The sequence below is a fragment of the Chionomys nivalis genome, chromosome 24 (assembly GCF_950005125.1).
Source record: "Chionomys nivalis chromosome 24, mChiNiv1.1, whole genome shotgun sequence".
Classification (NCBI taxonomy): Eukaryota; Metazoa; Chordata; class Mammalia; order Rodentia; family Cricetidae; genus Chionomys; species Chionomys nivalis.
The window spans coordinates 13243224-13267214 of record NC_080109.1 but is presented as its reverse complement, the minus strand read 5'-3'; the positions used below and the strand labels follow the sequence as shown (position 1 = coordinate 13267214).

General features: G+C 45.0%; 1 protein-coding gene across 2 annotated transcripts; it reads left to right on the top strand.

Moving 5' to 3' along the window:
* The first annotated feature begins 753 nt into the window (after nt 1-753).
* Nucleotides 754-22833, top strand: Mfsd1 (major facilitator superfamily domain containing 1). Of its 2 annotated transcripts, XM_057757111.1 has the most exons (16): nt 754-985; nt 2686-2738; nt 3619-3731; nt 5317-5359; nt 7025-7092; nt 9011-9119; nt 11307-11409; nt 12988-13086; nt 13952-14063; nt 14775-14831; nt 15146-15302; nt 16593-16690; nt 18170-18282; nt 19181-19228; nt 19872-19929; nt 21109-22833. In XM_057757111.1, the coding sequence occupies exons 1-16, from the start codon at nt 826-828 to the stop codon at nt 21110-21112; spliced, it is 1395 nt and encodes a 464-aa protein (XP_057613094.1). In that variant the 5' UTR covers nt 754-825; the 3' UTR covers nt 21113-22833. The 2 variants fall into 2 exon arrangements, with proteins under 2 accessions (XP_057613094.1, XP_057613095.1); XM_057757112.1 differs by lacking the exon at nt 21109-22833 and having other exon boundaries at nt 19872-19933.
* Nucleotides 22834-23991: the final 1158 nt, after the last annotated feature.

Below are 23991 nucleotides of genomic sequence, written 5' to 3'. Positions count from 1 at the left end.
CTATGGACTCTCCAGGGTCAGACTCAAAGTCTCTCACTTTTAGTTCTGCCGTGTGTTTCATAGCTATTTTTAGCACCTAGCCTTACTACATTCCAAATTCTACTGGCAAAGCCTTGGGACACCTAGAAAAGTGGCGGAGAAGGCTCCGCTGCCAAATCGAATTTCTCAAAACAAACCTAGTGGTCTTGATTCTCTGCTGGCCATCTTAGAAGGGCTCTTCTTTCAGGACGTTTCACATCGCTACTCTCGATTTCCTTCTCTTATTCTAGGATCAATATAAACGTGTAATTATAAACGCATAAAACCCAGATGAGACATTTGTGAGGCATGCCCGTTCTCGCTGCAGTCATTCAGCCTCCAGATTATTAGTTTCTGTCTGGCTCCCTAAGTAAATTCTCTCACCCGCACTCTCGAGGTGAGAGAACTCGTCCTTTTCCCCTACATCAGTGCTAGGCACATCAGAAGGTCTGGGAGCAGGAGGAATTGGCGAAATGAGGGAGAGAGGGGACTCAGCTGCAGAAGGATTTTGAGGTCCTTACCTGCTCAAATCGAGCCGCCCATTGGGAGTTTTGCATCCGTACACCCTCCTGGTCTTAAATCAAACTCTAACGGGAAGGGGGCGGATCCGATCCACCTCATCTCATCCCACCCACATCAGTGGACCAGAAAGCGCAGTAAACAAATGCCCCGCCACCATGTGAACAGGAGTTCACGTGAGCACGGCGGTGCGTGACTCGCGGGGGGTCACGTGAACGCACGCGGTCACGTGAGCGCCGGCTCTCCAGCCTTGCTTTTGCTTCCCGCTCCGTTCCGAGCTACAGTCCGATGGAGGAGGAGGATGAAGAGGCGCAGGCTCTGCTTGGGGACCGGCCCGAGGGGGACAGCGCGGTCCGGGGCGCCCCGCGCGCTCTGCCCGCGCTCTGCGACCCCAGCCACCTGGCGCACCGGCTCGTGGTGCTCTTGTTGATGTGCTTCCTCGGCTTCGGTGAGCCCGGGAGGGCTAGGGAGAATGATCGAGGGATTCCGGGGTTCGAGTCCCCAATCCGCTCTGCCGTCCTGGCTTGAGACACCTCTCCCTCCCCCCCTTCTATCTTTGTCACGAGCGAGGCCTGGGGATAGAGCTGGCGACTTTTGTTCGTGCTAAGTCCCAGAGTGCAGCAGTTCCTCCCTGGGGACGGGGGGTGAGAAGGAATCTCAGTTGTTTGCCCCGGAGACTTCTGAGCGCTTTCAAATCCCTCTCCCTCCCTTCCCCAGGCGACATCTCCCCACTCCACTGCGCGCTCTTTTCTTGGTGTTTCTTGAGCTCTCGCACCGGCTTTGGGACACTATACCTTGCTGGCAGCCTAACAGTTGGCGTCTTTTCTTACCTTTCCTGTGTGAAGCAGCCCTGCAAGACCCCGCCTGTTTGGAGGCTTTTGGTTTCACTTAAGAAATCTGATCCTTGGAAAGCAGTTTCTTAAGATTCTTTTAAAAACATATTTCCCTCCTCTGTTACAGCTGCAATTTACGCTGCAAGTGGTCCGATTCATAAATAGTGGATTGACTTGAAAGTGTCATTTCAGGGATCAGATTCAGAAATATATACTCCTGTGTATAGCGGACACTTTTGGCTTTGGTTTCTTTGCAATTTGTACACGCTGTTGACTAGTTTTTGGAACGATGGAACCCATTCCTTTGCTTTAAAACGTGGTGGTACTGGGCCAGGCTTGGTGGTGTACTTCTTTAATCCCGGTCCTAGGAGGCAGAGACAGGTGACTCTATTAGTTATAGAGGATAGCCAGCACTAGAGCGAGATTGTGTCTCAACAAACAAACCTTGGTATTGAATCTCTTACTAAAAACTAAACTAGGAACCAGAAGTTCTAGGTTTAGAATCAATAACAAAGAAGCAAAGACAAAATACCTGAAGATTCTGTCCCTACTCAAGCTGACAGCTTATTTTTGGTAGGTAGATTGGGCTAAGGGTTTGAGAAGCCGGAGTCCTGCCTCTCTAGTTACCTTGCCCACCTTGGTACCGGTAGCTTTGGGTATCTGCAGTCAGTGTGGAAACAGGCAGTGTTATCTTGGGGCCCCTCAAGCCTGTCAGTCACAGTTGAGATACTTCTGGTCATGGATAACACTTCTCTCCCCACTCGAGTTTCTAACTCCTCAGGAGACTGTGTTATATTTTCGTTTGATCCTTTAGTCTCTCGGTTGTGTTGTTTCTAGTACCATATTCACGTAGTCATTTGCTCCTTGGTATTTTGTTTACAGGATCAGAATTTATTTCAAAGACTGGTTTGGTTTGAATAGTGGAAGTTAATTCTGCTTTCAGGAAAAGTGACGGCAGCTAACTTGCAACTGTAAAGAATGTAGGATTTTTAGTGTTGATGGCTTTAAGAAAGAAAAGTGAAGCTATTTCATGAATATATTAATACAGTAATAAGCATGGGAAGCATGAATATAAAAAGATTAAAAACAGAGGATGTTAGGTTTCTGTTATTTGCTGGGTATGCACATTGCTCAATTGTGGAAGTTCTTTTGGATGGCAGATGAGGAAGTGTCTAAAAACGTTTCCATGGCGTGAGCAATAGTGTAAGCCTTCAACTCCCCAGCCTAGTTACTAATTAGGGCTTGTAATTAGGCCTTGTAGACTTCTGAGCAGACTTGATCATTGTGGCTGACTTATGCGCTCTTTCTTCCCTAGGTAGCTACTTTTGCTATGACAGCCCCGCTGCCCTCCAGACTCAGGTTAAACGGGTGAGTTCATTTTCCACATTCTTGCGCTGCTCTTTGTTTTGGAGCACTGACTTACAGATGCCAAGGTACCATGAGCTCTCAGGGTGCCCCGTCTGAAAGGTCCGCCTACTTTCCATTCTAGTGTCATCAGCAGACCCACAAGCTACAGGCTTCTTGGGATCACATTTGCTTCCCCAAAGAAGTCATGGATGACACACAGATGGCAGATAGTTTCATTCTTTAGGTAGATAATTGTGAAGTTGTGTTGCTAAAAATGCCAGTTTTTGTTGAGATTTTACACTCCCATGCCTACCCCTCTGGATAAGTGATCTGTGGATTGGCTTTGACCTTCTTAGATAAGCTTAGTTGTTATTTACTTTTATAAATGTGGGTACCGTTTGCTGAGTATTGTCCCTATCAGCGTCCGTAGTCTGGTTTTGAATTGTAAAATTACATTTGATATTTGTTGTTTCTTGGGCGCTTAGACCGTTGTTGGGAGTATATTTTTTTAAGCCATTGAGCAGAGGGAAAGTGCACGGGTTGTCCTTCTGTGTTCTTGTAGGTGTTAAAGAGGATAGAGTTCATAAGACTGGGCAAAGATGATTCTTTTCTATGTGGGAGGAATCCATAATGCAGGCAGAAATGAAGACATAAGTATGTAGGAGATAGAAACAGTCTGAGTTGTGCCCCATACCAGTGACTGGTCCTGGAATCCATGTGGCCCCATCAGTAGTGTGTGGAGTTAAGCCGTACCCATGTGTGACTGTTCTTCTGAGTGCAAGGATTGGAGCTTCCCCGAATGTCTCAAGGGACTTACCCTAGAAAACTGTCATCACTGTTTGTTTTGATTTGTTAATTGCTAAACCTGTTTGGAAAAAAGTTTTCTTTTCTTCCCATATAGGACATGCAAGTGAATACCACGAAATTCATGCTGCTGTATGCCTGGTATTCTTGGCCCAATGTAGTCTTGTGTTTCTTGGGTGGCTTTTTGATAGACCGAATATTTGGAATACGGTAAGCTTGCAGAAAAAAATTAATTGGTGAGCAAACTTAACTGGTGATTGGGAAAATGTAGGAATGGGTTGACGTTTTTCTTCTAAGAACTCGATAGACTTGAGAAGTGACCAATGATGGACATGAGGATTTGTGCTCTGTTTTTGAAGATTTGTTTTTGTCTCTAGACTTCATCCTTAAGGCTTGGTTGATCAGTTCAGGTCAGGCCTAGTGAATGCTGCTGATGGAGTAAGGTCATCATTTTCAGGAAGTTAATTATGCTCTTAATTTGGTCAGACGATCCAGGTGTGAGTCATCTCACTGCCATCTGGTCAAGTCCCTACCGTCCTAAGCTTTGGCTTCCTCATTGCCCAGTAGGGTGACAGTTCCTGCCTGACAAGTGTCTGCAGAGATTAAAGGAGAGCTGGAGATGTAAGGTCTTTGCGCATAGGTAGAGAGACATCCCTCAGCTCTGGTGAGACTTATGAATTTCCCACTCTGTTTTGCCTTTCTGTGGCCATTGAAGTTTTTGTGGCCATGCACATTAGAGGCTGAAGAGGAATAGTCGTGCAAGCTTCGTCACTTTGTTCCTTTCTCGCTGGCTGTGAAGACTTGGTAAACACAGCTGGGAGTTCTCACGGAAGGCAGAAGCGAGGCTGCTGCTGTGGATTGAAATCATGTCTGAGGGATGAGTGTTGACAGCACTCTCGTGTGCTTGGTTTGGGGTTTGCTTTTAAGAATCTTAAATAGTTAATTACGAAGGAAGTATTTTGCTGGGTCCCAAGGGGTAGAAGTAGCTGAGTTTTCAGGGAAATGAATCCCACTTACTCGGAGGAGGAACTTGCTTTTTCATTGGGGTGATATAAATCATCTGGGGACATTGAATTTTCAAGTTGTAGAGAACATTCAGCTGATGGTGTGTGGTTTTACAAGGATTTTGAGTGGATTTCAGTTTCAGAAATACAGTTGACTCTGGTGACTTTTGAAGATGCTTCTAATTCTGCTATTTTAATTGAGCTGGTGAAATATTGTTACTTCGACTAAAGTTGGACTTGGAACTCCATTAACTTGCCTAAGATTTGTCTTCTGAAATTAGTTTTTAGTTATCAAGAATTATAGTCTCTTAAATTATCTACTGTAGAACTTCCTAGACCCAATTCTAAACTCGTAAAATAGAGATTTATTTTATACCGCTAGTGTCCAGATCCCCAGGAGTTGGCATTGCAGGCAGTTGTGAGCTGCCTGACCTTGGGTCCTCTGCCCGAGTGATGTCTGCACTTAGCTGCTAAGCCATCTCACTAGCCTCCAGCTCTAACCCTGAACAGAAGTTTATTAAAGAATTTCCATTTCTAAATGGCTCGATCCTGGGAGTGTTTTGAAGATTGCTCAGGTTTTAAGGGGCAACAATGACATGCATGAGCCCGGGCTGTTGCTGAACCTCTGCAATCCCATTAGAATGCTGGTCTTCTGTGTATGAGTGCCTGGTTTAGGAAAGCTGCAGGCGAGCATTCGTGTAGAGTGGGCAAAGAAACCCGAACAGCTGGTTAGTCTAGGACTCTGGTCACTGACAATAAGATGAAGAAATGACATTTTCTCTCTCACACAGATGGGGCACGGTTATTTTCAGCTGCTTTGTTTGCGTTGGACAGGTAAGAAAGGCCAAAATATTTGTTCATTTCATGACAGTGACTTTGAAGTCTAATCTAATTCCCCAAGCAAAATATGTTTAATGAATGACCAGCTTGATTAGTCAGGCCCACAAATGGCCACGTGGTATAATTTATTTTAAGCCTTTAATTATATCATCTTAGTCGCTTTCCTCATTGCTGTGAATGGCAGAAGCCATTTAGGAGGGATAAAGGTTTATTCTGGCCCACAGTTTGGCGGGAAGGCATGTTGGTGGGAATATGAAGCAGTCCGTGTCTTATTGGGGACCGTAAAGGTCCAGCCTCTAAGGGTTCCTTTCGGGGTTCAGAAGAAAGATGTCACAATAAGCTAAAGGAGCTAAAGTCTGGAGGTTAAGATGTCTGCTCACAACACGCTCTTTCTATCCATGTCTCTTTATTGTTATTTCTTTCTTGTTGTCCATTCCAATTCTTCTGTCTGTAACTTCGCTGTCTCAAGTTTGATTCCAATTCCAACTCTCTACTACATTGTTTTTCTTCTTCTATTTTATTTTTCTATCTCTGCTAATTTCTGGGATGCTTCTGCTCTCTTCCGCTCCAGCATCTTTCTGTCCCCACTTGTGTTAACTCTCTTTGTTCTTACCCAGCTATAAAGACCCACAAAACCTTGCAGGCGTAGGTAACCAGGCAACCAATATAAACAGAGAAGGAAAGTTTATCACCCTTGGTCCATTAGCGTTTTTGACAAATGTTAGAAAGCTTCAGCGTTAGCAAACTCTTAAGCTTGTGCTTATCAGAGGCGCCAGTGGAGGTTTGTCTTCCTCTGCACTATGTGTAGATGGTTAATGATTTTTTTCTGAGAGTAAGACTCATAGTTAATCTCCTGAACTAAAGTCATCAGTAAATGGAGGTAAAGGTGAGGTGAGGAGTTAGGAATCTTTTAATGCAAGGTTAGCTTTAGGTCATCACTTTCCTTATCTATAAGTGAGGTGAAACCAAAGCATGCTTATTTTTTTTCTGTTTATGTGAGCAGCTATGAATTAACAGCTTTAGGCATGTAGTAATTCTATGTCCTTGGACATCTGGGAATGTCTTAAATGGAGTTTTTTTTGCCTGGACCCTAAATGCTGACCAAATGCCTGTCAATAAAAACAAAAATGCAGGAAAGCAGATCTCTATGCTTACATAGGAGAGAGGAGCAAAGGCCTGGTAGTGGGAAGTGGGATTCTAGACTGTGTGACTGTCTCCAGACGTAGCTCAAATAGTACTGAACTGCAGGAGGTAAACCCTCCAGCAAAGCTTTTGGCTCTGATGAGTCGCTTCCTGAAAAGCTGGCTGAGCAATTACTGTATAATGCTGTGGCTTGTAGCCATGTGTGTCACAGGAAGCAGAAAGTGAGGGTGCCTGCCCAACTTGAGCTTTCTCCTTTTATGCCACCCAGCTCAGAGAATGGCACCACCCACATTTGGGTGGATATTTGCCTGTGGGTTAACCTGATCCGGAAGATCCCCTACAGTTATGCTTGAGGTTTGCCTTCTGGCCAGCATAAGTCCTAAATGCATGAGCATTGATATTTTAATTTCTCAGATTTTCTAGTTTGTCTAATAAAATTATTGTGAGGATAGGGGTTTGTTGTGTTACTCATTCCTTTCAAATGTCCTGAATTTATTTTTCTATTACTATTTACAGGTTATTTTTGCTCTGGGTGGAATAGTTAATGCGTTTTGGCTGATGGAGTTTGGGAGGTTTGTGTTTGGGTAAGTTATTCCATAATTTAATGTTATCTTAGCATGTTTATTAAGGATCTGTTTAATGCTAAGTACTAAAGCCAGGGCCTTCCATATCTTAACCTATCCACTGACCCACACTACTTGTCTTTTATTGAGGATTTAAAAGAAATACATCATTATCCCTCGTGAGGTATTTACTGCTCTAGAGGCCGTGGGACCTGGGAGAATGGAGCCGTAAACGAGGCAGACTAAAGTCTCATGCTGTAACTTTTTTCAGAGCATCAGACAGTTTATACTCAGAGGGTTGGGAGAAGTCACCTGAGTAAAGTGTACGCTCACAAGGCTGAGCTTCAGATGACTGACAAGCCACGTGTGGCCCAAACATGTTTTTCCGTAGAGGCATCTAAGCAACAATAGCCAGTTGTACTGAAGTAAGCTCTTTCCTATCTGCCATTCCTGGGAGGTGCAGGAAAATAGTTCAAGAACATTTTCGTGTTTTTGAAGAAACTGAGGTCATAGTACTCTTTCTTTCTTGGAGTTTTCTCACAAGCTCTCAGAATTCTCCTCACATGACTCCATTCTCGGACCATGTTCCAACAGTGAGGAATTATTTCACATCCTTGAAATGCAGCCTAAATATGTAGTGTTCTTGGTTACTTGTTTTAACCGAGACGCAGTGTTTTGAGTGATCGTGGTTAGCTGTAGAGTTTGCTATTATAAGCTTCTTCAGAAACGATGTTTTCCCCGATTGCATTTAAGACAGACTTGCTTCCATTCACGAAAGTATGGACCATCAGTTTCTAGGTCAGTTATTCTGGGCGTCTTTTCCTGAGTGAGTGGCATGTATGTCTTCCTGCTCTGTTCAGGTGTCTTGAAGCGTGGTACCTCTAGGCTGACTGTCTCCAGGTACACTTCAGTGTCTGCTACACAAACCTGTTCTGAGTCCAGCCTCGGGCTTCCTACCCTGAGGCATATAGTTGACAGAAGGAAGTCTTTTTTCAGAGGTACCAAGGGCATGTGGATAGATAGATGTGGTATGTCTCTGAAGGAAATAAAATATATAGAAGACCTTGAAAGAGATTCTGGAACAAAAATGTGGCTAAAAATGGCCACATGGGTGAAGTGAGAGTATGGGAACTTATTTGTAGATGAGGAGAAAGATACCTTTGGACTAGGACAAAGCCATGGCAGGACCTATTTTAGGATGTGGAGGTGACATCTTTGAAATGGGTCTCAAGGGGTAGTGATAGACGTGTGGAGATAAGTGGAAGAACATTTGAACCCCAGAAGAATATTGATTCTGCAAAAGCTTTGCATATTGGTCTGAAAAATGAGATTTCGGTTTTACAAAATGTGAATGCAGGACACTCTGCCCTCTCAGTGTTTTGTGTAGGACAGATGGTGCAAAGGTCAGGTTCCTTTTGTTGCGTGTCATGATCGCGAACTCATGATTGCCGCATCATTCCAACACGTCACAATAGAAGACAATCATGGCATTTTGTTTACAGTTCGTGGCAGGTGGAGTATGTGGGTAGGCCGTCTGTCCTGGTGTCTGGGATCTCTGCTGCAGAGATTCATGGAAGCCAGAGGCTGGAATCACCTGGAGCTTGCTGTTTTGCATATTGGATACTTGGGGGCCATGAAGAGCCGTTTTGTTTTCAAGTGGTGCCTCTCATGTGGGTTGCTTTCGTGTAGCATAGGAATGGTTAACGTTTATGCAAAGTCACTTAGGACTCCAGCTGTGAGTGCCGGGCTGAAATGGCCGATGCCATCTTTGGGATGCTTATGACCATGCAGCATTCATTCACTGTGTCTTCTTGGCTGGAGCCCTCAAGCCTACCACCATTCAAGAGGGAACAGAAGTCCTACTTCTTTTGGGGAGGAGTGTTTAAATTGCTAACTGACGTTTCTTTCAAAGCTGTGACTTTTCTTCCCCCACATTTAGAATTGGAGGAGAGTCCTTAGCAGTTGCCCAGAATACATACGCCGTGAGTTGGTTTAAAGGCAAAGAATTAAACTTGGTGTTTGGACTCCAACTCAGCATGGCCAGAATTGTAAGTATGGTGCCAGACCTCATGAGGCCCAATAAAAGGCAAATTATCTCTTCAAGGTCTTAGAAAGAAGTATGCTGGGCACGCGTGGGTGTGAGGAAGTAGGCATTGGTTTTTATATCACTTTCAAAAACACCTGTTTGTGTGTGGTCCTATGTAGGTGTCTTTGCATCCAGAGGTCAGAGGAGGGCACTGGGTGTTATTCTCTGTCACACTCCGTCACACTCCCCCTGTTCACCTAGGCATTTTCTCATGCCGGCTAGAGGCCAGCAGGCTCCAGTCTCCTGTCTCCTCAGAGCTGTGTTATTAGGCATACAGGGGACACTGAGATGTTACATGGGTGCTGTAATCTGGACTCTCGTCCCCGTGATTGCACAGCAAGGACCCTAACCAGGGAGCTACTTCTCTGGCCTTTGTTTTTATACTTCTCTAGGACTTAAAGTGACATTGACTTTGTGGCTTAGTTAGGGTTTTATCGCTGTGAAGAGACACCATGACCGTGTTAACTATTTTACATACCAACCACAGTTTCCCTTCCCTCCTCTCCTCCCATTCCCTCTCTCCTCCACATCCCTTCTGTGCTCCCTCATCCATTCCTCCTCCCTCTCCATTCAGAAGGGGTAGGGCCTCCCATGGGAGTCGTCAAAGCATGGCATATCAGGTTGAAGCAGGACCAAGCTCCTCTCTGCATCAAGGCTGAGCAAGGCACCCACCATAGGGAGTAGGTTCAAAGAGCCAGCTCATGCATCAGGGACAGGTCCTGGTCCCACTGCTAGGGGTCCCACAAGAGACCAAGCTACACAACTGTCACTCAGATGCAGAGGGCCTAGGCCAGTCCCATGCAGATTCCCTAACTGTCTGTCCAGACTCTGTGAGTGCCCACAAGTTTAGATCAATTGTCTCTGTGGGTTTCCCCATCATGATTTTTGATCCCCCCCCCCCCCCCCCATTGTTCATATAATCCCTTCTGCCTCTCTTCAACTGGACTTCTGCAGCTCAGCCCAGTTTTTGGCTCTGGGTCTCTGCATCTGCTTCCATCAGTTACTGGATGAAGGCTCTGTGATGACAATTAGGGTTAGTCACCAATCTGATTACAGGGGAAGGCCAGTTCAGGCACCCTCTCCACTATCTGCTAGTGGTCTTAGCTGGGGTCATCCTTGTGGGTTCTGGGAGTGTCCAGGTTTCTCCCTAACCTCATAATGGCCCCCTCTATCAAGACATCTCTTTCATTGCTTTCCCACTCCGCCCTGCCCCTACTCGACCATCCTGATCCCACATGTCCCCATCCCCCCATCAGTTTTCCCAGGACATCTCTTTCCTCTTCCCAGGGAGAGCCATCTGTCCCTTTTAGGGTCCTCCTTGTTACCTAGCTTTTCTGGTGCTGAGAATTGTAGCCTGGTTATACTTGGCTTTACATCTAATATGCACCATGGCAACTCTTATAAAGGAAAACATTTAATTAGGGCTGGCTTACAGTTTCAGAGGTTATCCATTATCCAATGTTCATTATCATTAGTGACTTGGCAGCATGCAGGCAGACATGGTGCTCGAGAAAGAGCTGAGAGTCTTACATCTTGATCTGCAGGCAGCAAAAAGAGACTGTACCACACTAGGGGTAGATATGAGACCTCAAAGCCTGTCCCCACAGTGACACACTTCTTCTGACAAGGCCACATCTAATACTACCACTCCCTTTGGGTCAAGCATTCAAACACATGAGTCTATGGGGGCCATACGTATTCAAACCACCACACTTTGTCTTCACTAAAACATTCATAAATAGCATAAGACAGTAAAATGAACATTCATTAGTTCAGAGAGCCTTAATAAAGCTTGCCTGATTTCTCACCAATTATAGCTTGTCTAATTTCTCCTCAATTTTGGCACCCTGCCTCAAAAGTGCTCTACAAAGAAGCAGGCTCCAATGCCAGTGAAGAAATGGGCTTGAAAACAAGGAGTGAGCAAGCAGGCAAAGAGCAAAAGCTTCCTTTTCCCCAGGTCCTTATATATACTTCCAGCAGAAGGTGTTGCCCAGATTAGAGATGGGTCTTCTGCCTCAGTCTAATCCAGATTATCTTCCGTGTAATGTGGATTCCAGTTATACTTACTTTACTGAGATACTATAAGTAAATAAGTAAACCCTCCCCAAGAGTATATAATCGAGAATACTGTTGTTTTCTCCTTCCTCAGGGGAGCACAGTGAACATGAACCTCATGGGATGGCTGTATACTAAGATTGAGACTTCACTGGGCGCCGCTGGCCACCTGACCCTGGGAGTGACACTCATGATTGGCAAGTGAATCCTTCTGTCCCTTGCCTTGTCCTCTGAAGGCTGCTGTAGGCGATACTGTGCCAAAGGAGAAGGAACTCTAGGCTCAGTGCCGGCACTGTGGTTATGGGTTGTGATTTTGCCTCCTTTGTTCACTAGTTCTTCTGGTTAGAAATAGACAGTCATGCACTTTGTTTCTTCTTTAACTGGCACTTCTGAAGGGGGACCTGATTTTCCCATGTGTACCTCGGTGTTTTTTTTTTTTTTTTGTATATTATATGTTCAAAGAGACTGTGTGTGTGAAGTGAGGTCAGCCAGGGAGTGTGTCCAGGTGAGCTCACAGTCACAGAGACCAGGAGGAAGCTGGGACCCTTTTGCTCAGGCTCAGCAAGGCCGCTAGAGAGAAGTGGTGTGGCACGGTGGAAAGTCCACTAAGTTAAAGCCGGGAGCCTGGGATCATTCTCTGCTGCCATTACTAGTGGTCTTTGCGGGTCTTTGCATACTGGGTGGGTTCCTCTTGTCCCTTGGTTCGCTGAGCCAGTCCCATGGTGCCAGTTGCCGAATGACTGAGTGGAATATGAAGGTCTGTGTGTACCTGCCAGCCTGCTCTGCACAGAGCTCAGATGTGTGACGAGCCCCGGGTGTCAGCGGCTTCTCACAGTGGCTTGTGGAGCAGTGAGGTGCAGCTTGTGGAGCAGTGAGGTGCAGCTTAGTTTTGCATGTCTTCTTTTCCTTGTAATTGCTTGATGCACACAGCGGTTAAAAAGGGTAGTGGGGGCGAGGCTAACAGGAATCCTATCTCCAGGCTGCTTTCCCCCACACCCTCCTTCTCAATTGCTCTGTCTTAGTTAAAGTTATTCTTACTGTCATTGCTCGTCAACATTCCATTTAGTTTTCTCCACACGCAGAATTTTAAAGAATTTCAGAGATAGAAAAGAAATTGGCCGTCATCAAATCAAAGCCTTTCATTTTATACCTGAGGAATTGAGCCTTAGAGAGGCCAAGTTTGTGTCCAAAGGCATCACCGTGTCGGTGGCAGCAGCAGAACCCACTTTCTTTGAATTGGAGCATACACAGTGTGCTGCTCAGCTGGAAGTTCCTCCCTCTCTTTCTGTGATGTATGTATGTGTTCATGTTGTTCTGTGCACATGTGCGTACGGGTGAACACGTTACATGTGTGTGGAGGCCAGAGGTCAGTGGTAGATGTCTTCCACCGTCACTCCCCACCTGAGGTTTAGAGACAAGGTCTCTCACTGAAGCTACTCAGTTAGACTGGCTGGCCAGTGAAGCTCCGAGGATCTCCTGTCTTCACCTTCCTGTAGCAACCATCCACTCTCCCCAGTCTCTGCAAACCCAGGCTGTTTTGTTCCAGTATTTTCTTTCTAGTTTCCAACCTTCTGTTGAGCCATACTGTGATAAAGGTGACCCCTGCTTGCTGGCTGTCTGCCGCTCTGTCCCTCTTGTGTGTGTGTTTGGCATTGGCCTGCTTTTCTTAGCCCTGACTCTATTTCCCTTTCCTCAGTGGCCACACTGCTGCTCTTTGTGTAGGTGCAGCTTTCCCCCGCCTCTGGGCTTTTCTAAAAGTTCTCTCCTTTATTTAGGGGGTGTAACGTGCATTCTTTCACTAATCTGTGCCTTGGTCCTTGCCTATTTGGATCGGAGAGCAGAGAAAATCCTTCATAAAGAGCAAGGAAAAACAGGTACGTCAGCCTGGAGGAAGAGGGGGATGGAGGCCACGGAAAATAATCCAGATCAGACCAAATCAAACCGAATTAGAAAAAGCCCAGGCTTAATGGATACTAACACTCCCAAGTGACCTTCCAGGCCCTCAGAGAGGAGATGGGGAAGGAAGACCAGGAAACCACTTGTTTGTTCTCTAGGGGGGCAGTTTAAATACCCTGTAGGAGTGGTCTTGAGCATCTCTGGGCTGAGGCAACTCCCAGGGGAGGGAGTTTGGGATGGAACATCCACCTGAATATTCCAGACTCTCTGGCTATAGGATGCTTGGGGCTGTGGTGATGCCTCTAACTAAACTAAGGCATCTCTAAAGCTGCTTTACAGTGGCATACCCACAGTACAGTGCTGTGGTGCTGAATGTTTATATTTTCGGACTCATTTCTGCCTATCTAAATTTTTGTATGTATTCCTCCGTTTAAACGTTTTGACATACCGTAATTCTTTTTTTTTTTTTTTGGTTTTTCGAGACAGGGTTTCTCTGTGGTTTTGGAGCCTGTCCTGGAACTAGCTCTTGTAGACCAGGCTGGTCTCGAACTCACAGAGATCCGCCTGCCTCTGCCTCCCAAGTGCTGGGATTAAAGGCGTGCGCCACCACCGCCCGGCCAGACCGTAATTCTTGATTCTGTTTTCATATTAGTAAAATTATTTTAGTTCCCATAGATGGGAACAACTGTATCTTCTGTTTTTTTCCCTGTTACTTGTAAGCGTTCTCAGAGATGCTATTTGTGGAATTTTCCAGAAAAAAATGTTTAATTGTGTGAGTAAAAATGGTGACTATAGATGAAAGGTCCTTAGGTTTATGAAACAGCACGTCTTCCCTTTCTCAAGGTGAAGTCATTAAGTTGACTGACATAAAGGACTTCTCCTTGCCCCTGTGGCTGGTCTTCCTCATCTGTGTCTGCTACTATGCGGCGGTGTTCCCGTTCATCGGCCTGGGCAAGTGAGTACCCTCCAGCTGCCCGTCCACCTGTAGGTTATCGCGAGAGCTGAGCCACGTCGATGAATGGGTACTTCTGTGGTCAAGTTTGCCACTCGGGACACAGTGTATTTAGACTGCTTATTTCATGTTCTGGGATACAGTGGGCATCGACAGCTCCCGGCTTAGCTCTGTTTTAATGCTTTTGTTATTGTCTTGAAGAAATCCTTTGAAATTTTCTTTCGTTCTCGGATCAGGAGGCTGCTTATTATGCATGGAAGTTGTGCACTGGTGGCTGTCCACTTACTGTTAATCCTGCCAGACTTAGGGTCAGGATTCAAGGCAGGTTCTTGCCTGCTTCCTCTGCTTCTCGCCTCTTTCGTTGGCTGTTGCAGTGTGAGAGTGCAAATGTGTTTGCAGGAATTGTGTTTTTATGTCTTTATAACCTTTAAAAACACATAGTCACAGTGACAAGAACTCTGTTGCACAGTGAAGGACTCTACCGCTCTGCTGTTACTTTGGTGTTCTGAAGACATGTGCGCAGGCATAGTTGAGCCAGTGAAGGAGTCCCATGAGTCCTTAAGCTGCAGCGGAGTGCTCCGTGATTGATAAAAGATAACAGTGGGAGAATGTTATCAGGAAAGGAAAGCCCATCGGACATTAGAGTTGTTTTTTAACTTGTCTTTATTTCATGAAGCGAAAGTAGTTCTAATGTGCATACTTTTTTAATTTTAGAGTTTTTTTCATAGAGAAATTTGGATTTTCTCCCCAGTCAGCAAGTGCAATTAACAGGTATTTGGTTTAATTCTGTATGTTCTTGTTGCATGTGATATTTGGGGTATTCATAAGCAGAGGCTGTGCCTGAGAGGCCAGAGAAGTTGTGTGACCCCAGCCCCCACAACACTGCAGACCCCAGTCCCAGGGACTTGGCTTTGCATTAAGGGGAAAAACAAACAAAAAAGCAAAAGAATTCTCCTTGGTTTTTCTCTTTCTCTTTTCTGGCGGTCATTTGAGAAGAGTGCTGAATTAACGAGCTGGACTTGCTTAGTCTGCTGTTTGTAGAGATACTGTGTGACCTTCTGTTAATTCCTGTGCTCTCTGGGCAGTATCGTGTATGTCATATCAGCTCCCATGTCCCCAGTATTCGGACTCCTGGTGGACAAAACTGGGAAGAACGTCATCTGGGTCCTGTGTGCAGTAGCTACCACTCTCGTGTCCCACATGATGCTGGCCTTCACCTTCTGGAACCCGTGGATCGCTATGGTGATTAGCGGGGGATGGTCAGGGCTTCAGAGAGAGCCCCGTATGCTTGGTGTGCCTGGCAAACCCAGCTGGCAGTGCCGAGGGGGACGTGACTTGATGATAATTTTGACAAAGTGAATACTTTTTTTTAATAAAAGGATTATCAGTTAATAACGTATAAGGGTTGTTTTTCATTTGGCTTATTTAGTAGGGAGCCGTCAAAGCTGAAGCAGAATTTGAAATAAAACAGTCTCATGACTGGAAAACTAATTACTTCCATTTATTTTTCTGAGCTGCATTAAAATAAGTCATTTCATTAAAAGTGACCGACCTTTTGGCCCAGTAGCCATTCTTCTGATCCTTGGTAGGAATAAAATCTGGCAGGAAGTCCGTGAAGGTTTTCCCGTCTTCCTGGTGTCCGTTTTCAGCGTGCAGGCTGACGTGCTGTGTGTCTTACCTGTTCACACTGGAGCACCCTGGACATCAGTGGGCAGTTCCACGGAAGTCTCCTACACGGTCATCCAGGTCCTGGGGATAGGAGTGCTGCCCTAGAGGCTTCCCACAGGGAACGTCTTATGTACGATGCTCAGGGACTCCTTCCTCATTTGTGACTGTGCCAGGAGTGCCCGGATGTGTCCGTTTGCCTTGCTAATCTTGGGTGTCAGCATTATTTTCTTATTTTCCAGTTTGATAGGTACACGTAATACTTAATTTAAATTCAAATCATGCTTTTTCATTTTCTTTTTTTCTTTTTTAAATTTGACACATACTCTTGCAGTGTACAGCTAAAGTTATCTCCAAATTCACTGTGTAGACTTGACTGGCCTTGCACTCAGGGTTGCACATCTGTAGGCCTGTTGCCAGCATAGTCAGCAAGTTCTTTCTTTCTTTTTTTTTTTTTAATTGCGGAAAGGGCCTTGTCACATAATGCCTAACAAGTGATGGCAGCTGGATCCCTGCTCTGCTTTTCAGTTCCGAATTGGTCCTGTACGGGCAGCAGTAGAATAACGTCACTCTGCTGCCTTGATTACTTCATCTGTAATTAAGGAAAATCAGGTAAAAATCATGCCTGAAGCTTGGATAAGAACTTCTTAGAAATTGTCTATGCCCTTGACTACCCAGTGGCCCAGGCAGCTTATACACACAATTGAAAATGGTTAAGACAGTGCCGGGCACTGAGAGAGGCCAAGCGTTTCAAATTTTAGTCTAATTACAGTAAAACCTATTGCTAGTATGTGACTTTACTAATGTTTATCAAGGAAAGTCACCTGTCACCTGATACACACTGTATCCTTCTGCCCTCCTGTCCAGTGTCTCCTGGGACTCTCCTACTCATTGCTTGCCTGTGCTTTGTGGCCAATGGTGGCATTTGTAGTTCCGGAACACCAGCTGGGAACTGCGTACGGGTTGTAAGTACTGCATTTTCATCGCCTGTCACACACGCTGCCTTCCACTGTGTCAGTTATCATGATCTCTGTGTCGTAACTCTGGGACAGCGCTGACCCTGTGGGTGACTGGAAACGTCAGTTAGTCCGTTGTAAGCAACTGTTGTGGTGTTTCTGGTCATTTTCCCTAATATTGATCTGAGGAAAACATCCCAATACACACACACACACACACACCCTACACCTGCTCTCAGGCCTTTCTTCCTGTATTACTGAGGGCTCTCTAGAGTAACAGAATTCACGGAATGCATCTCTCTGTGTAGAAAGGGACCTGTGGGGTGGCTTACCAGCAGCAGTCCAGCTAGTCCAACAATGGCTGTCTATGAATGCCAAGTCCAAGAATCAAGTAGCTGTTCAGTCCATGAGGCTGGATGTCTCAGCTGGTCTTCAGTATACTCTGGATTCTGAAGATGTAGCCTTAAATGCCAGTGAAGAAATGGTCTTGCTAGGGAGCCGAGACCAAACAGGCAAAGAGCAAAAGCTTCCTTCTTCCATGTCCTTATATCGGCTTCCAGCAGAAAGCCAGCTCAGATTAGCGGTGGGTCTTCCCACCTCAAAGATCTGGATTAAAGGTGTCTTCCTAACTCAGACATCCAGATTAGAGGTGGATCTTACTTCAAATTAAGCAAAATTCCCTCGTGGTGTGCCCCTCCGTTTCTGGGTTTTATAATTCCAGATGTGCTCAAGTTGACAGCCAAGAATAGCCATCACAAGCCCTTTTATTTTCTTCAGGCCTCCAGCCGATGGGTGGTGCTTACCCATTTCCAGGCTTTCCCGCTGAAGTCCTTCCTCCAGACATGACCAACAGACATACCCAGAAGAGTTCTTTTCTGTTAGGTGCTCCTTAGTCCAGACAAACACAGTTAGTTACACTTGACCATCCAGCAAGGGAAGCCCCTGCAAGACAGCTGGCGGAAGCTAAAACCCACAGGAGACATGGCCACTCCTGTCCATCTGAGCTCTGCTCTGTGAGAGGGTGATCGGTATCCCAGGCCCCCAAAGACAAAGGGGGGCGGGGGCGGAGGAGAGCGCCTGCTCCGGTGACTGCTGTGCAGGCAGCTCTCCCTTTCCTTCATCAGGTAGGCATTTCACACTTCCCTTGCCTTGGGGCCGATGGTCTAGTAGCAGGAACAGTCCAGGAGAAACCCCCAAATCTGCTGGCAGTGGTGGCACACACCTTTAATCCCAGCGCTCTGGAGTCAGAGCCTGGTGGTTCTCTGTGAGTTCGGGGCAAGCTTGGTCTACAGAGTGAGTTCCAGGACAGCCAGGGCTACATAACTGCCTTGACTCCAAAACCCAAAATCTATCCATGTGCTCCCTGGCTGAGAGTCTTTCGTAACACCCGTAATGTGTGGTCTACGATACTAATGTTAGTAGTGAAGTTAGTCTGCGTATGAAGACTCTGGAGAATGAAATGATTTTTTTTTAACCCCAAAATCCTAGCATGCAATCCATTCAGAACCTCGGGCTGGCCGTCATTTCCATCCTTGCTGGCATGATACTGGATTCTCGGGGATACTTGCTTTTGGAGGTTTTCTTCATTGCCTGTGTTTCTTGTGAGTGTGCCATGTGGCAGCATTTCATTTCTTATGATATAGAGTAAAATGTGCAGATTTTCACAGTTGGGTTTGCCATATCATCTAAAGGAAGATAAACAGTGCCTCAGCAAGTAAGGGCAGGCAGCCAGGCTCCACCTTGTGGGCTCTGAATTGGCTCCGGGTGGGAAGTTAAGGGGGATGTTTTCATTTGTTCATTTGTAAAGACACATGGTGTCGTCAGATGAAAAATCCCTGCGAAGCCTACTCCTGTGGAGTGACAAACTGGCCAGGAGCTGACAGTTCTAGGGGCGAGAAGTGAGGAAGGAGGGGAGGAGTGTTGGCTTCCTCCTGTGAGGTGTCATCCCTGAGCCTAAGGAGCAGTGGTTCCCTGTAGGAAAAACGCTGCAGCACTTGAGAGCTTTCAGAAACAAAGACCTGTGTTTTTAAAATGCCAATTGTCTTAGGGTTTCTGTAGCTGTGAAAAGACACCACAACCATGGCAACCCTTATAAAAGAAAGCATTTGATTGGGGGTGGCTCACATTTCAGAGTTTAGTCCATTATCATGGTGGGAAGTATGACCACATGCAGGCAGACATGGTGGTGGAAAGGTAGCTGAGAGTTCTATGTCTTTATCCCTGAGCAGCAGGAAATGAACTGTCCCACACTGGGCATAACTTGTGCATATGTGAGACCTCAAAGCCTGCTGCACAGTGACACACTTCCACAACAAGGCCACACCCACTCCAACAAGGCCACACCTCCTAATAGTGCCACTCTCTATAGGCCAAGCGTTCAAACACATGAGTCTGTGGAGACCGTATAGTCAAACCCCGGCACCCAGGAAGAGGAATTCGGTTTATGCGTTAATTTTGATTACAGAGGCGTCACTTACAAGGGTGCCTTGTGTTTTCCAGTGTCACTTTTAGCTGTGGTCTGCCTGTATTTGGTGAATCGTGCCCGAGGTAAGCAGCTCTCGTGATTTCTTCTTCACCTCTGGTGGATCTTCCTGAGGGCCGGGCTTTACTGAGTGATTTCATGTTTATAATCACACATTCGGAACCTTCCCTTCAATCAAAATTGCTGTTATGCCTTTTCGTCTCTAGTAAGATCGGTGTTTCATAATATAAAATCTCAGGTGTATATTAGCAAAAAATCCCTAAAGCCATCATAATCTCATTTCTAAAAATAAAAAGTAAATTAATTTCCACTTTAAGGTTGAGTATATTTGGTTTAGAATGAGAAATAGCAGATTTTTGACTAGTCCATACTAGTATGCATTAGTGTATTTTTATAAGAATTTGATGTCTATTAATCTTTCTAATTGCTTGTCCCTAAAAGGCATGATTTACTTAAGAGAATATAACACAAAAAATTTAAATTTCTTTTAATTTTTCTTAATTTTCAGTGGTACTGACATTTAACAGTGTTTCAGTTAAAAAACCTGAAGCAAAATATAACTTCAAGCTTAAATATACAAAGCTAAAATTAAAGTGTGATTATATATTTTTCATTTTGTCTTTCATAACTTTTCATGCAAATATTTATGTGTATGATTAAATTTTAATTACTCGTGTTGCTTAAAATGGCTACTCATTTACATTTTAGGTGGGAATCTAAATTATTCTGCAAAACAAAGGGAAGAATTAAAACTTTCTCATACCGAGTGAGTACTAAAAGGGAAAAAATTGTCTCTTGAAAACTTTAGCTGTGAGCATTTCATTTCAATTTAGGTTTAGACTTTAAAGATATCAGTTGTTTTCCTGATTTTTAAGAGCTAATAGGTCTGGAAATAGCAGTACAAAATTCTTAGGTGTTTCAGAAAATTTAAGATGAATATCAAGGCTTAAATGCAAGAATGAAAAGGAAGAGTGGGCATGTTGCCTCCTGTCTGGACTGTGTCCTTCCGTTCTCTCAGTTTGTCCTGTTAAAGTAGTTTAGGTAACTTTTTGTCTTGCCCTGTGCCCTACTTTCATCCTGTTTCTGGGATAAAATGCTCAGGGCAAAAGCAACTTGGGGAGGAACTGATCATTCCAGGTCATAGTCTCCTCTCATCCGTCATCGAGAGAGGCGGGGCAGGAGCCTGAAGCAGGGCGCTGCCTGCTGCCTCCCTCTCACTGCCTCATGCTTGCCTGCCTTTCTTGTAAAGCCCGTGGCCGCCTGTGTCGGCATGATGCTGTCCCACGGTGCACTGGACAGTGCCCACAGATATGCCCACAGGCCAGTCTGGTCCGGCAGTTCTTCGGTTTAAATAGCATGTGTATTACATTATGTCCCTGGTGCCTCTACTATGTCCAGTTGACATCCTCATATCAGTATGCTGTTTGCTTTCTTCAGATTTCTTCTTAACAGATTAAAGACTGTAGTAAGGGGTTATATTATTTTTTTTTATAAGTATGTGCTAAAACATGGTGGTAATTCTGTTTCCTGTTATTTCTAAAGATTTTAGCCACTGATTTAAAGATTTATTGCAAATGTGCATATCATCTGATGTCCAGTTTTGTGACTTGAATAGGTTTGAGTCTGGGGAAACAGCCTGCGTCTTTTAAAGCAGGGTGGTGCTCTTGTTTTTCATGTTGAACTGAAGTGAAAGGCTGCAGAGCTGGCTTAGTGATTGAAAGTGTGGACCGTTCTTACAGAGGGCCAGCGGTCAGTTTCCCTCATGTTGAGTATCTCACCAGCTCCAGGGGACCCAGAAGCCTCTTCTGGGCCACCTGCACACATGTGCACCCCCACTCCACCCCAACAAAATGATAATGTTTTACACTCTGTCTCACAAAGTTACATTTTGAAAATTGTATGAAGCTTCCTTCTTTTTGGTAATTTCTTGTGCTCTGTTTTGCAGATAGCACTCTGAAATGACCATCTTGAGAACAGGCAGTGTGCATCCCTGACTGGAAACCTTCATGAAGATTTTTCTTTCTTATTTTTCCTCTTTTTACAAAAGAGTTATTTAGAAAAAAAGTAGAGTGGAAAATATATTTATATATCAAATATACCTACAAAAAGTGTGTTCTGAGACCACTTAAACTGTGGGTTTTGTAGCATGAGTTACTAAAGAATTCTAAACAGGGAACACTTAGAAAATTGGTCTGGAACATTCAACGAGATTTAAGAAGGACCAGAGGCAATGGTCAGTCTGCATATTCTATTGGGGTAGTTTTTAGTACATGCATTTTCAGGATGAACATTTTCTATGTATTATAAAAGGGAAAAGAAATATGAGGGATGGTAGAGAAGGCGGTTACATATAGAATAAACGACATTTTCACAGGCACGTGCTGTCTCAGAGAATGGTGTGTGGTTGCTTCATGTTCTCTACTAGGAGACTGGGTGTCATTAAATGTTGGCTGCTGAGCAGCAAACCTTTGGAGGGCTTTGTTGTCGTCGTTTCTATCAGGGACATGATTTGTAGCACAAACTTTTTGAAGCACCCGCCCCCCAAAAGACGATAAAAGTGTCCTTCAATTTATGATGGCTACCTGTGTACATGGGTACATAGAATCAGTGCAAAAATTATTCTTTATGTCTTCCTTATATTTTTAAAACATTTCAACGCTGATTTCACTTTCCCAGAGGAGATAATCTCCAAAAATCAAAGCTGCAATAAGAAAATGTCCTAGGCACAGTCTCATTGAATGATGACACATGGTACAAAGCGTCATATGCTTTAAAGCTTGGGCACCAAGGGGCTGCGGAGGTGGCGGTGCCTAAGAACATTCGCTGCTCTTCAAGAGGACCCCAGTTCAGTTCCCAGCAGCTACATGAGGCAGCTCACTGTCACCTGTAACTCCAGCTCCAAGAGATCCAGCACATTCTTCTGACCTCCTCGGGCTCTTGCGCACGCACAAATATAGTAATAATCTTTTTAAAGTGCAGAATCTAAACAGGCATTCATTTTCTTTTTGATTTATCATTATGCCTTTATTGACTTGTTAGTTTTGAGGCTTTGACTATCTGTGGCTGTTGTAGCACGCACCAAGCAAGTATGACGTCATCCCTGCTGCATTCGCTGCCTGGCTCTCGCGTGCTGGCCTTGCCCTTTCCCCTGTGTCTGCACACAGCTGTAGGGAGCCTTGATGTATTTGTAAACGGGTTATGCTCCTGCTCCTCTCACAGGCTTTGTCCCTTGCCTAGAGTGTGTTCTAGGGTGTGTTAGGCACACTCTAACCTGGTTTCATCTGATTTAAACAAAAGCCTTAGCTCCTAGCCCAGAACCTTCTTCCGTACAGAAACTCCTCCAGACTACTCAGGCCGTATACAATCCATGATGGCTATGAACTTTGAAAACCACCTTCTCTGCCTTTTTAACTCCCCTCAGTTTGTGAAGAATTGGTGTTGGTGTGGGTTTGGAGTGGTGTTTCCTCCTCGGATTGTCAGCTCCATGAGAGCAGGGACACTGTCTGGTTTGTTAGTGAATGTATCCATTGTGCCTAGCACAATGTATGTACAAAACTTTCCTTGTTTCCTTCCTTTTTTAAAATGGTATGTAAAATAAAAAGTAATTGGAATAACCTGTTTGGAACATAAATGACAATTCAAATAAGACCCCAAAAGGGTTGGTGGGCTGCCTGCCTTCTGGTTTAGAAATCATATTTACTATGTACTGTAAGGAAACCACCGGGCACTCACGTATCTTCCTTTTGGGTTTTATAATGGTCTGATAGGGAGCCATTCACATATGAAAGTCCAAGAGTTGTTTTCGTGATTTTAAGGTTCTGGGAGTGAGCCCAGACCTGGGGCCGTGCCTATGCTAAGCTAGTGTGAGGAACAGCCCCAGGTCCCAAACTTTGGGAAATACAATCTGTGGAGATTAGAGACAGCTCACAGGTAATGGTCATCCCATTGTAGTGCTGGCAAGGACAGAGTTCACAAGCCACCTAAGAACTGCTCCAGCCTACCCACCAGCTGGTTGTGAGTGCTGGAGGGTGTCATTTAGCCTTTTAACATTGTACCCATCTGACAAACTAAGCACAAGCCAGAGTTTTCATGGGAGGTGTGGCACCCATGACTGCTCAGCCCAAAAGGGGCACCCACTACGGACTGAAATCCAACTTGGAGAGCTAATGAGTTTTCTCTTCCTTCCCTCCTTCCTTTCTTCCTTCCCTCCCTCCCTACCTGCCCCCTCCCCTTCTGAGACAAGGTTTTGCTACATAGACTTGACCAGCTTGGAACTTGCTATGCTGACTGTATTGGGCTCTTAATTCAGATTTCTGCCACACCCCAAGAACCAACGGGTTTTTATTGGTGTTACAGGAGCAGGAATGAACTCAGACTGGCAACATATACAGGGTCTGCACAGAATCAAGGCAGATGAGGGAAAGGGGTCATATGCTCCTACCTCTAACCAAGAAGCTGTCTGCAGTTGGTACCTGCTGGCAAAGGAAAAACTAGTTTTCTCTAATGGAATCTCACTGGGGATATTAGCCACACTTCAGGGTTGGCCAACACAAAATGAACTCATTAGTATTTTTGTAGACTTTTTGTCTGATTTTGTTTTGTTTAGACATTCTTTGCCTATTATTGTTCTTTTGCTTGTATATTCTGGATTCTGATCCCCCCAACCTGTATTCCATTTGTTTGCTTGTTTGTGTGAGGGTCTGTAGTAGGAGGCTGCTCGTTTTCTGGTTGCTGAGACCCAAAATAGTCACAGAAACTATATTAATTACAGCACTGCTTGGCCAATGACTTAGACATGTTCCTGGCTAACTCTTATATCTTAAATCAA